This window comes from Mercenaria mercenaria, chromosome 9 (assembly GCF_021730395.1).
Source record: "Mercenaria mercenaria strain notata chromosome 9, MADL_Memer_1, whole genome shotgun sequence".
In the NCBI taxonomy this organism is placed as follows: Eukaryota; Metazoa; Mollusca; class Bivalvia; order Venerida; family Veneridae; genus Mercenaria; species Mercenaria mercenaria.
In genome coordinates this window covers 14,723,681-14,738,206 of record NC_069369.1, presented here as the reverse complement: position 1 = coordinate 14,738,206, position 14,526 = coordinate 14,723,681, and the positions used below count along the sequence as shown (strand labels likewise).

At 36.3% G+C, this 14,526-nt stretch overlaps 1 protein-coding gene across 1 annotated transcript in view; it reads right to left on the bottom strand.

Moving 5' to 3' along the window:
* The window catches only part of LOC123546540 (insulin-degrading enzyme-like), a 109,848-nt gene that overhangs the window by 65,254 nt on the left and 30,068 nt on the right, over positions 1–14,526 (bottom strand). The window contains exons 13-20 of the mRNA XM_045332906.2: positions 11,284–11,387; positions 7,178–7,280; positions 6,521–6,616; positions 5,530–5,556; positions 5,023–5,105; positions 1,354–1,498; positions 546–656; positions 103–223 (exon numbers count right to left, since the gene is read on the bottom strand). Of these exons, the coding sequence (XP_045188841.2) occupies positions 103–223; positions 546–656; positions 1,354–1,498; positions 5,023–5,105; positions 5,530–5,556; positions 6,521–6,616; positions 7,178–7,280; positions 11,284–11,387 (790 nt within the window). The remainder of the gene's footprint in view (positions 1–102; positions 224–545; positions 657–1,353; positions 1,499–5,022; positions 5,106–5,529; positions 5,557–6,520; positions 6,617–7,177; positions 7,281–11,283; positions 11,388–14,526) is intronic.

The following is a 14,526-nucleotide window of genomic DNA, read 5'->3' as shown; positions in this document are numbered from 1 at the left end:
CTTAACAAGTTACTGCTCCATAGATGTTGTCAACGAAATCAGAAAAACAATGGTGAAGATTGGCATGTAAAGACATCAAAAGTCACATTTTTGAAAACTTACCTTCCAAACTGTTTAAGAGCTCAACCTGAGTCCACAACAGTTCTGACATCACAACTGAGGTAAAATACACAGCATGCTGATGAGGCTGTTCAGCATAGAAGTTCTTAAGACTACGCCCATACTGAAATGTCATAATCAGGAATTTGAATAATTAACCAATTCTCATAGTGCTTCCTCATAGAACTTTCATAATTTTGTTTTCAGATATAACATATTAATTATAATGAAGTTGTTGAAAATTACTTCTTTCAGTTTATCACACTCCTTTTTTATTCATATAAAATTTGCAAGATTTTTCAAAAAATGTTTAGTTTTTGGATGCTTCTATATAGAGTAGTCCCCCCCCCCCCCCCCCCCCCCCCCGCCCTGGCCCCCTTCAACACACTCACTTCTTGAGAGACTATCTGCTTGATGTATGATGTATAAATTAATGATATACATACCAGTTCCTTGAGAATATGATAACGTTTTGGATCAATCTTGAAGGAGACCATTTTCTCCAAGATCTTTTTCAGCAGAACATGCAGTTTATCACTGTAACCTTTCACTGACAGCTGAAATATACAAACAAAAATGCATTCTTCTTAACAATAAAATGAATGTAGAATGGAGAATTTATTAATAAAACTTGTGCAAATTAGTATGATATTGAGAAAGTATTGAAATAACAACAACAAAATGTGCAACTCTAATCAAATGTACAAAGATTTTATAAACTATAATGCTACATCAGTAGAAAACGCAAAGCACAAAAAAGTTAAAATGCTCAATGAAATTACACTGAGGACAGGCTGATGACTTCTTTCAATGAAAGAATTTGTCCACAAAGTAAAGTTTTACCAGTGCCCTCTACACCTTCTGGAAGAGGTTGGAAATAGCCCTTTTGGTAGGTTCAAAATTAACCCTTGTGGATTGACAATCTCCCCTTGTAAACCAGTACTTGTTATAAGTTCACGTTAAGAAGAATTCAAATAAAATCTTTGAGCAATCTTGCATTGCTACAAAAAAATTAGTTTAACCCATAGCCTGATGAATTTCTAAAATGAACTTGTCCATCTTTGAATTTTGACAGTACCATTAAAAGGGATGCTTTAATACCAAAAATATACTGACTGATTGAATGGCAGACAGTGCAGATCATGATCAGACTGCACAGATGTGTAGGCTGATCATAATCTACACTGGCCGCAAAGGCAGAATTAATCGTGTTCAGCATGATAAGGGCTAAGCAAACATTAAAAAGAAACTTACTGTTACTCCATAGGCTGTACTGTTTAAATTGTACTTTAAACCGGCTAGTTCTGCATCATAAGCATACTCATTGAGTGAATCCTGGAACAGCTGCACAAATAACACTGCCATGTTGGTATGTAGAGGGTCTATATACACAAGGGGGCTGAAATAACAAATAGCACCGACATGTTGGTATGTAGAGGGTCTATATACACAATGCGGCTGAAATAACAAATAACACCGATATGTTGGTATGTAGAGGGTCTATATACACCAGGGGGCTGAAATAACAAATAACACCAACATGTTGGTATGTAGAAGATCAATATACACCAGGGGACTGAAATAACAAATAACACTGCCATTTTGGTATGCAGAGGGTCTATATACACCAGAGGGCTGAAATAACAAATAACACCAACATGTTGGTATGTAGAGGGTCTATATACACCAGAGGGCTGAAATAACAAATAACACCGACATGTTGGTATGTAGAGGGTCTATATACACCAGGGGGCTGAAATAACAAATAACACTGCCATGTTGGTATGCAGAGGGTCTATATACACCAGGGGGCTGAAATAACAAATAACACCGACATGTTGGTATGTAGAGGGTCTATATACACCAGAGGGCTGAAATAACAAATAACACCAACATGTTGGTATGTAGAGGGTCTATATACACCAGGGGGCTGAAATAACACTGCCATGTTGGTATGCAAAGGGTCTATATACACCAGGGGGCTGAAAAAACAAACAACACCAATATGTTAGTATGTTGAGGGTCTATATACACCAGAAGGCTGAAATAACACCAACATGTTGGTATATAGAGGGTCTATATACGCCAGGGGGCTGAAAAACAAACAACACCAATATGTTAGTACGTAGAGGGTCTATATATAGCAAGGGGCTGAAATGAAAATTAACATCTACATGTTGGTATATAGGGGGTCTATATACACCAGGGGGCTAAAATAACAAACAACACCAACATGTTGGTATGTAGAGGGACTTTATACACCAAGGGGCCGAAATGAAAGAAAATTAACATCTACATATTGGTATGTAGAGGGTCTTTATACATCAGGGGGCTGAAATATAAATTAACAGTTACACGTTGGTATGTAGAGCGTCTATAAACAGCAGGCGGCTGAAATAACAAATAACACAGATATGTTGTTATGCACAGGATCTATATACACCAGAGGGCTGAAATAACAAATAACACTGACAAGTTGGTATGTAGATGGTCTATATACACCAGAGGACTGAAATGAAAATTAACATCTACATGATGGTATGTATTGGGCGTATTTTCAACTGGGGGCAGAATGAAAACAAGAGCACCGCCTTGCGGGTGCTGACGCTCATCTGATTTTTTTGTATAATAGAAATATTGTCCTACCCATGATTTTCTAAGTCTAAAAAGGGCCATCATTCCTGCAAAAAGCAGGATAGAGTTATGTTTCTTGATGTACAGTGTCTGCTTATGATGGTGAAAAACTGTTGCAAGTTTTAAAGCAATAGCTTTGATAGTTTAGGAGAAAAGTTGACCTAAACATAAAACTTAACCAAGAAATCTGATTTTCTAAGTCCAAAAGGAGCAATAATTCTTGCAAAAGCAGGATGGAGTTATGTTTCTTGATGTACAGGGTCAGCTTATGATGGTGAACAAGTGTTGCAAGTTTCAAAGCAATAGCTTTGATAGTTTAGGAGAAAAGTTGACCTAAACATAAAACTTAACCAAGAAATCTGATATTTTCTAAGTACAAAAGGAGCCATAAATCTTGCAAAAAGCAGGATGGAGTTATGTTTCTTGACGTACAGTGTCCGCTTATGATGGTGAACAAGTGTTGCATGTTTCAAAGCAATAGCTTTGATTGTTTAGGAGAAAAGCTGACCTAAACATAAAACTTAACCAAGAAAACTGATTTTCTAAGTCCTAAAGGGGCAATAATTCTTGCAAAAGCAGGATGGAGTTATGTTTCTTGATGTACAGGGTCAGCTTATGATAGTGAACAAGTGTTGCAAGTTTCAAAGCAATAGCTTTGATAGTTTAGGAGAAAAGTTGACCTAAACATAAAACTTAACCAAGAAATCTGATATTTTCTAAGTACAAAAGGAGCCATAAATCTTGCAAAAAGCAGGATGGAGTTATGTTTCTTGATGTACATGGTTAGCTTATGATGGTGAACAAGTGTTGTAAGTTTCAAAGCAATAGCTTTGATAGTTTAGGATAAAAGCTGACCTAAACATAAAACTTAACCAGGCAACGCCGATGCAGACGCCGACGCCGACACCGATCAAGTGATGACAATAATTCTATCATTTTTTTTTCAAAAAATCAGATGAGCTAATGAACACTAACAAGTTGGTATATAGATGACTGAAATGACAAATAACACTAACATGTTGGTATGTTGAAAAGTAAACGGAAGTTAGCAGCATTAACCACATGGTCAAGAAAGCATTCAAAGATACCAGAGCAGGCAATTTAATATAGAGATATGCAGAAGACAATTCATAGGTTGCCTCGTATTTAATTCAAGACTATCTTTAAATACTGGAAATAAGTTAAGCTATAGAAAATTCCAGTCAAGTTTCCTAATTGGATTAAAAGTACTGTGAATTTACTGTTGTTAGCAGGTGATCCAGTCAGTGAATTTCGTGACTGTGACAGTCAATGCTAACAAAACTGGAACAAGAGCTATTTATGAAAAATGTATGACCCCTTTTCCAGTCCCCTGATCACTATGTCGTTGACTTAATAACCCAAAAAAAATTGGGGTCATCTACTTCATAAACCTAATCATGCTATCAAGTTAGAAGATACTGGATCCAGTGGTTCTTAAGTTATTGAATGGAAACTATTTTCAAGGTTCAGGCCCCTATGACCTTGACCTTTGTCTTACTGACCCCTAAAAAACAATAGGGGTCTTTTACTCCATTAAGCCTAATCAAGTTTGAAGGCTCCTGGTGAGGTGATTCTCAAGTTACTATGTAGGTTCAAATCCCCGTGACCATGACCTTTGACCAACTGACCCCACACCCCCTAAATTAGGGGTCATCTATTTCATAAGCCCAATCAAACTATCAAGTTTGAAGGTTCTAGGTCAAGTGGTTCCCACGTTATTGAATGTTCAGGTCCATGTGACTTTGACCTTTAAACAATTGACCCCCAAAACAATAGGGGTCGTATACTTCATATGCTCAATCATTTTGAAGGTGTTAGGTCAAGTGTTGGGCCGAAATTGTTTTCAAGGTACAGGCCCCTGTGACCTTTGACCCCAAACACATTAAGGGTCATCTACTTCATCACCCAATCATGCTACTAGGTTTGCAGGTTCTAGGAAAAGTGGTTCTCAAGTTATTGAGCAGAAAATATTTTAGGTTTCATGGCCCTATGACCTTGACCTTAGACCTATTTACCACCAAAAATAAAGGGGTCACCTACTTGATAAGCTCTATCATGCTATCAAATTGGAAGGTTCTGGGTCAAGTGGTTCTTAAATTATTGGTCGGAAACCGTTCTCTCTATGTACCGACACAATGGCCTGCCAACGTGACCAAGAGATGCAAAGCAATATACCCACACTTCTTTGAAGGAGGGCATAAAAAATATAAAGATCATTAATATATCCTGTATAAAATAAACTTGTAATAACCTAAATACAAACTGTACCTTGTCAGTTCAAAGCTGGCATATGCTTTTGGTAGATGGAATTTGTCATCTTGTTTGAACCACAACCGGGTCATTCCCGAGTCCTAAAACAAAGTGTATCAATGTCTAAGAAAATGATGCTAACAATGACATAAAATCATTCAAACTAAAACAAATCCAGTTTACTGTGAAATCATCTATATTGCAGGGAACTAATTCTGGTCGATTTCATGACTGCATCAATCCACAAATTAAACACCATTCAACAAAAAGTTTAATCCACAAATCATATCAAATGACAAGAAATACCCTGTGGCCAAAACCACGAAATTTCAAGCCCTAAAAAATAAAATCATTTCACAGGATTAAATGTACTGCAAAATCAGACATTTTTGCCTGGCTAAAGTTTTGTAATATCTAAAACAGCAGTTGCTTTGCAAGGTAAAATATTTGAGATATATGGTCATCTTGTAGTAAATATATGCCTTTTTGGAAAAGTATAAAATATCATATTTAAAATTTCCTCACCTGTATAATTGCAGGGGCACAATTTTGCTGAAAAATATAAAATAATTACAAACTTCTGAAAAATATGAAATTATGTTCCCGTAGTATAAATCTGCAACAAAAACATATTTTACAGAACAAAGACTATGGTTGGCTTAAGATATTTTATAAACGCAACACTGACATCTGTGAAACCTTTTCAGTTCTGTTTTGTAAATACTGTAAATGAGCCGCACCATGGGAAAACCAACATAGTGGGTTTGTGACCAGCATGGATCCAGACCAGCCTGCACATCCGCGCAGTCTGGTCAGGATCCATGCTGTTCGCTAACAGTTTCTCAAATTCCAATAGGCTTTAAAAGCGAACAGCATGGAGCCTGACCAGACTGCGCGGATGCGCAGTCTGGTCTGGATCCATGCTGGTCGCAAACCCACTATGTTGGTTTTCCCATGGCGCAGCTCAAATTATGAAACAAATTTGAAGGCAGACTCTGTCTTACATAAATTTTGTATGATTCAATGTAGTGAACTGAGCCAGTCTATATCCTATGTCCTATGATATTATTAACATCATCCCACAATGAAATCATCTAGAATAGACTGGCTTTTGTCATGAAATGAAATTTGACAAGAAAAGGAAAAAATTACGAAATACCTTTATGATCAGTCTTGTGGCTAGTCTATTTTGAAGGCAATCCGAATGTATTATCTAAGTTTTGTATTTACTATTAACAGTTTCTTTCTGGACATCCATGAAAAAAAGGTGATGTTAAAGAATAGCAAGCACTAAGATGTCCTAAACACATCCAATATTCAGTATCTGCAATTTTATGCTCCAATATTTCTACTCCTTCTGTCTATATCTTTGCAAAGTTTACACATTTCAGAGTAGCAACCCTAATTGCAAACATACATATTTTACATATAACTACTGCCGTAGTGATTATTCAATCTGAAAAGTTACAACTGAAATACCTCTGTCTTACAACAGAAATACTTGTACTGAACATACATCTGTTTCCCTGGAGACAAGATCAAAGTTTGTAGGTATAAATTCATTCACAGCCGGCAAACTAAGGTTTTCATGGAAACCACAGGTGTCCCACATCTGAAATAATTTTTGTAATTTCTTATAAAGCTAGATATTCAAGCAGTCACTTCCAGGAAAAATGAAAAGCAATTATAACACTATGATATTTAAACGTGTACTTAAAAGCTTAAGAGAACATGTTTAAACATTGTTTAACTTTATAAAAAATTACCAAATACAAATAAATGTCCTTTTGTACTGATAAACAACATTTGGTTCCTACTGCCAAAGCTCTGTAAGTTAGGCACATGCAAACACAATTTTTCCAACATGAAAAAGTGAAGATTCAAAAGTGTATCTAGCAGGTAGCTCAGAGACACTATGGAAACTAGAACTTTTCCTGCTGATGTGCATATCCTTGAACCTTATAGATCAATGTGCCCACACATCAAATCTGACCATTCCAGTACCTATGAATTCTTCTTCATATTTTAGTTTCCAAATCATCATGGAAAAAGAGGTACATACATACAAACAATGCTGAAAAGTGAACAAGACATTTCAAAGGAGACTGACAGTGCTATAAAAAATTCACGACTTGAAAATATATACCTCATCTACATTAGAAAAATCCCAAACCTTCAATTTATCCTGTGGTATTTGTTCCAACTTGTACTCTGTACCATACCATTCTTCCTTCTTGTCCGTCTGACCAGCAAACTTCTTAGCAACAACAGACACTCTGTCAAATATAGAGTAGCATGCAAAATTATAGTTAAACAAGAAATATCTTTAAAAATGATGGTCGGCGAATTGTAATAAGGAAAGAAGTTTATAAATTTTTCATCTAACATTCATCTTTCATCTAACATTTTTCAAATTGCAAAACTAAACACCGCACTTTAACAATTTAAATGGTTCTCTTTCAATTTTTCGCAAAGGTTTCGTAGGGTTGCAATTTTGTTTCGTATATCCTTAGACGAATAATTACAGCAGTAGTTCGATGAAGATTCATAAAGCGGTTCATGAGAAGAGGTCATTAAACGTGTATATTTTTAGCTAAATTGGTCCCTATTCCCATTTGTAACAAAATAGCTGGAGACCTTACGATATTGTTACACATCGAGTTTGATAAAAATCCATTACATTTTAGTGGTTAATGCGAAATAAGGCATATCTACTTTTAGCTATAGTGGTCCCTAATAGGGCCCAAGTTCCTATATAAATAAATTTGGAAGAGGACCTTATAATGATGCTCCAGACAAAGTATGACAAAGATCCACCAAGCTGTTCATGAGACGCTGTATAAAGGCATTTCTAGTTTTAGCTCTAGCAGCCCCTAAAAGGGGTCAAATGTCCCAGCTCAACAAAGTTGGCTGCGGGCCTAATAAAGATGCTACAAATCAAGTTTGATCAGAATACATGAGAAAAAATCAATTAAAGGATTTTTTTATTTATTATATTTATTTATTTCTAAAATAGGCCAACTGATCCCGCTTTAACAAATGCATATTCGCTATTCGTGAATCTTTGGACAATGACGTCACACCTATAAAAAGTGAAGGTCAAGCAAAACATACAATTGTTATTATTTCAATATTTCTGTTTCATAAGCAAATTTTGACCGCATAAGCAAAGTTTGACCGTAGTTATATCACATAGATAAACTGTATGCAACGTACCTTCATTTCAGTGTAAAATGAGATTCAGTCATTATATAGCATATATATAATGAAACAGATTTCAACTGAGTTCAATACTTGCATACAATACTAAAAAAAATATTCATATATAACAAATCAGTTAAATAATTTGTAACAAATATGTCAAAGCAAACAAGTACTCATTTTAATATGCAAACTGAATAAGTCACAAAAGCAAGAAACCTTTTCATATACAGATGACAATTCAATTATAACAAGGAAAATCTTTTAAAAAGCACTTCTCTACATAAAAGACTCTTATCACACTCTTATTCATGTGATACGCAGACCGTATTCAGCTCTTTCTTTAATTTGATATATGTTGGTATTTGAACAGGTTTTTATCATATTTATTAAACTTACTTATTATTTTGAGATATATCAATATTCTTGCTAAATATACTGAGCCAAAGTTGGCTTTAAAACTGTGAGCAGCGTCGTTTAGGATAAACACTTTGTCTACATTTCACTCAGCGTAGCACAGTCAACAGAGTGAAAGAAATTGACACTCTCGTCCAATCAGGCAGAGTGTTGCATAAATCTTCCGTTTTTATAAATTATCTATAATGCGTTATCAAGTAGTTTGATTGGCAAACTGAAGTCACGTGGCATAGGAAAACGAAAACGAATTTACCAATGCAATATTGATACATGTATTTTACCTATGTTTATAAAAATAAAATATTGGAATGCTTATTAATTCACCTACATGTTTAGGGTGCTGTATATTAAGATTATTTGATCAAAATATGGTTAATTTGTGTTTCCATAAAGAATAAACTGATGGAAATTTCTAAAATCAATGGCATTCAAAATTGTGCAATTTGCATTTCAATGCAATGTTTTAAGAGTTCACAATTTATGGTTTTGAAATACTTTTATAACAATTCTTTCTTTGAAATGTTACTATTCTGTAAATATCAATTTCATTTCTGTTAAGGAATTTTAATTTTGGCATTATACTGACAGTGTATATTCAGTTACTCTGTTACAATTTGAAATTTTAAACAAATTCTTTTCAGCAAGTTTAATGTGAAATGGTGAAAAAAGTTCTTCATACAACAAAGTTTATTTGACAATGAAATTGCTTATATAAATATTCTCAACAACAGAAATCAAACAATATAACAAAGTGAAAATTCCAACAACTTTGTCTCTTACTTTATAATTTTATTCCAAAATGAATATGAATTAAATGAATAAATTACAAAAGGAATGTTTTTAATCCTGACAATTAAATAAACCAGAAAATGTCACCATTTTACTGAAACTTCATTTCTTTCATTGTGTAAAACTACTGATTTAGCTAAATCTTTATCAAAAACAAGAATATTTTAATTAAACAATATATTAATATTTCAAATCATTATAATTAAGAAATAATAAGTTGCCAAATGTGGTTTATCGTAGAATAACCCGAGTTTTGAGTTCTGCCTTCGTGATATATTCTTACGCATAAGAACTCAAAACTCGGGTTATTCTACGATAAATCACTCTTGGGAAATTATTATTTCGATTCTAACAATGACATACTAGTATCAATAGTGTTAGAAACAAGAGCTGTCCGTAAGACAGCCAAGCTCGACTATTCGAAATATTGTCCCTGAAGCAGGAAAATATTACCCAAAAAGGTTAAATATTAAAGAGTTTTAAGTTCAAAAGGGGGTATAATTTGACCAAAATGCATATCAGTTATGGGACTTGCTGCTATCAACTAGTTTTATAACCCCGAAGGCACATGTGAAGTTTTAATTCAATATCTGCATTAGTTTTGGAGATAGAAACTCGCATGTAAAACGTTAACCAGAATTTTCAAAGTCCAAAAGGGGGCATAATTTGCCCAAAATACATGCCAGAGTTATGGGACTTGACCCAGTGAGGTTGGTAATAATTATTGATCTAGAAAAAGAAAAAAAAAGTTTCAAATCTATATGCCTTTTAGTAATTGCTAATTGGTAATAGATGTATGTACTTGCACGCAAAACTTTAACCAGGATTTTCTAAGTCCAAAAAGGGGAATAATTTGCTCAAAATACATGTAAGAGTTATGGGACTTGATCCAGTGAGGTTAGTAATTGATCTAGAAAAAGAAAAAAATAACTTTCAAATCTATATGCCTTTTAGTAATAGCTGTATGTACTTGCACGCAAAACTTTAACCAGAATTTGCTAAGTCCAAAATGGGGCATAATTTGGCCAAAATGAAGGTCAGAGTTATGGGACTTGCTGCTATCAACTAGTTTTATAACCACAAAGACACATGTGAAGTTTCAAATCAATATCTGCATTAGTTTTGGAGATAGTAACTTGCATGTAAAACTTTAACCAAAATTTTCTAAGTCTAAAAGGGGGCATAATTTTCCCAAAATACAGGTAAGAGTTATGGGACTTGACCTAAGGAGGTTGGTAATTGATCTAGAAAAAGAAAAAATAAGTTTCAAATCTATATGCCTTTTAGAAGTAGCTGTATGTACTTGCACGCAAAACTTTAACCAGAATTTTCTAAGTCCAAAAGGGGGCATAATTTGGCCAAAATGAAGGTCAGAGTTATGGGACTTGCTGCTATCAACTAGTTTTATAACCCCAAAGACACATGTGAAGTTTCAAATCAATATCTGCATTAGTTTTGGAGATAGTAACTTGCATGTAAAACTTTAACCAAAATTTTCTAAGTCCAAAAGGCGGCATAATTTGCTCAAAATACATGTCAGAGTTATGGGACTTGACCCAGGGAGGTTGGTAATTGACCTAGAAAAAGATAAAGTAAGTTTCAAAGCTATATGCCTTTAATTGATGGCTGTATGTACTTGCACACAAAACTTAACCAAGGTGTGATGCCGACGCCGACTCCAGGGTGAGTAGAATAGCTAGACTATTCTTTGAATAGTCAAGCTAAAAATGGTATCTACTTTTTACGACCGTGCTACGCACCTGGATTGAATGACGTCATTGCATGCGAGATGTTTATTGTGGAATAACCTGGGATAGATTTCGCTCTACCTGTATGTAGGTTATTCGCTGGTTGTGTTAGAATAAGAATTACCTCATATTTGTCGGAATCAGTTTGCTCAGTAACATATCAATAAGCTCTGGTTTGTACTCAGTCATCAAATAATGTGAGCTTAAACACTCCTTTAGTGGAACATCCTGAAATCAAAATAATTCATGCTTATACAATCAACTTAGTCAGAAACTTGAAACTGAATACAATAATACATGAAAACATCTTGCACTTCACTGGACCCTTATTGCTATTTGGGTTAACATAACTTACAACATGACTTCAAACTATTCTTGTAAACATCCCTCAGCCTCATCAATGCCCAACACTTAATATTCCTCAATCACACCAATGTCCAGGACATGAGCCTATTCAGGTTAACATCCCTCAGTCTCATCAATGCCCAGCACTTAATATTCCTCAATCACACCAATGTCCAGGACATGAGCCTATTCAGGTTAACATCCCTCAGCCTCGTCAATGCCCAGCACTTAATATTACTCAATCACACCAATGTCCAAGACAAGAGACTATTCAGGTTAAAATCCCTCAGCCTCGTCAATGCCCAGCACTTAATATTCCTCAACCACACCAACGTCCAGGACATGAGCCTATTCAGGTTAACATCCCTCAGCCTCATCAATGCCCAGCACTTAATATTCCTCAATCACACCAATGTCCAGGACATGAGACTATTCAGGTTAACATCCCTCAGCCTCATCAATGCCCAGCACTTAATATTCCTCAATCACACCAATGTCCAGGACATGAGACTATTCAGGTTAACATCCCTCAGCCTCATCAATGCCCAACACTTAATATTCCTCAATCATGCCAATGTCCAGGACATGAGACTATTCAGGTTAACATCCCTCAGCCTCATCAATGCCCAGCACTTAATATTCCTCAACCACACCAACGTCCAGGACATGAGCGTATTCAGGTTAACATCCCTCAGCCTCATCAATGCTCAGCACTTAATATTCCTCAATCACACCAATGTCCAGGACATGAGACTATTCAGGTTAACCTCCCTCAGTCTCATCAATGCCCAGCACTTAATATTCCTCAATCACACTAATGTCTGGGACATGAGACTATTCAGGTTAACATCCCTCAGCCTCATCAATGCCCAACACCACCAATGTCCGGGAAATGAGACTATTCAGGTTAACATCCCTCAGCCTCATCAATGCCCAACACTTAATATTCCTCAATCACACCAATGTCCAGGACATGAGCCAATTCAGGTTAACATCCCTCAGCCTCATCAATGCCCAGCACTTAATATTCCTCAATCATGCCAATGTCCAGGGCATGAGACTATTCAGGTTAACATCCCTCAGCCTCATCAATGCCCAGTACTTAATATTCCTCAATCACACCAATGTCCAGGACATGAGACTATTCAGTTTAACATCCCTCAGCCTCATCAATGCCTAGCACTTAATATTCCTCAATCATACCAATGTCCAGGGCATGAGACTATTCAGGTTAACATCCCCCAGCCTCATAAATGCCCAGCACTTAATATTCCTCAATCACACAAATGTCCAGGACATGAGACTATTCATGTTAACATCCCTCAGCCTCACTAATGCCCAGCACTTCAAGTTATTCAGGTTATTATAATATCCCTCAACCACACCAATGTCTAGTACTTAAAGCTATTTCGGTTAACATTTGTCAGTCACAGGACTCCAAGCTATTCAAGTTATCATCTCTTATCCTTACCAATGCCGAACATTTCAAGCTATTCAGCCTCACAAAACTCTAGCACTTGAAGCTATTCAAGTCATAATCCCCCAGCCTTACCAATGCCTAGCACTTCAGGCTATTCAGATTAACATCTCTCAGCCTTATCAATGCCTAGCACTTCAGGCTATTCAGGTTAACATCTCTCAGCCTTACCAATGCCTTGCACTTCTGGCTATTCAGATTAACATCTCTCAGCCTTACCAATGCCTAGCACTTCTGGCTATTCAGATTAACATCTCTCAGCCTTACCAATGCCTAGCACTTCAGGCTTTTCAGGTTAACATCTCTCAGCCTTACCAATGCCTAGCACTTCAGGCTATTCAGATTAACATCTCTCAGCCTTACCAATGCCTAGCACTTCAGGCTATTCAGGTTAACATCTCTCAGCCTTACCAATGCCTAGCACTTCTGGCTATTCAGATTAACATCTCTCAGCCTTACCAATGCCTAGCACTTCTGGCTATTCAGGTTAACATCTCTCAGCCTTACCACTGCCTAGCACTTCTGGCTGTTCAGGTTAACATCTCTCAGCCTTACCAATGCCTAGCACTTCAGGCTATTCAGGTTAACATCTCTCAGCCTTACCAATGCCTAGCATTTCAGGCTGTTCAGGTTAACATCTTTCAGCCTTACCAATGCCTAGCATTTCAGGCTATTCAGGTAACATCTCTCAGCCTTACCAATGCCTAGCACTTCTGTATATTCAGCTTAACATCTCTCAGCATTACCAATGCCTAGCATTTCAGGCTATTCAGGTTAACATCTCTCAGCCTTACCAATGCCTAGCATTTCAGGCTATTCAGATTAACATCTCTCAGCCTTACCAATGCCTAGCATTTCAGGCTATTCAGGTTTACATCTCTCAGCCTTCAGATTAACATCTCTCAGCCTTACAAATGCCTAGCATTTCAGGCTATTCAGGTTAACATTTCTTAGCCTTACCAATGCCTAGCATTTCAGGCTATTCAGGTTAACATCTCTCAGCCTTCAGATTAACATCTCTCAGCCTTACAAATGCCTAGCATTTCAGGCTATTCAGGTTAACATTTCTTACCGTCCAATACAGTTCAAGATTCATGAAAAGTAATGTGAACCACACTTACTGTCCAATACAGTTCAAGATTCATGAAAAGTAATGTGAACCACACTGCCTCTAGCATATTTATGAGTAAAAGGCGCTGATGCTATTGAAGAAATTACACTCTTTATTTAGATCTTACAAATATGTACTACATTTTGAGTAAATTTTATGAAGACAGCTGATGAATTAGGCAGTTTACATATTAACAATGTGAAACATAGTAATACCAACACATTCAAGAGGCATAACAATTTATGTTATGGGTATAACTTTACCCATTATCAAACTTGTCTTCGACTTTGTAGTAATACACAACCAGGCTGTCTATTCGCAACGAGCTAGGCTAAGTTAGCCGGACAAGCCTGTACCTGATTTCTGATCTCTCTGTCGTGGGGGCTTTGTCTCACTCTGTCCCTCTGGTCAGATCGCTCTGTCTGTACTGGTAG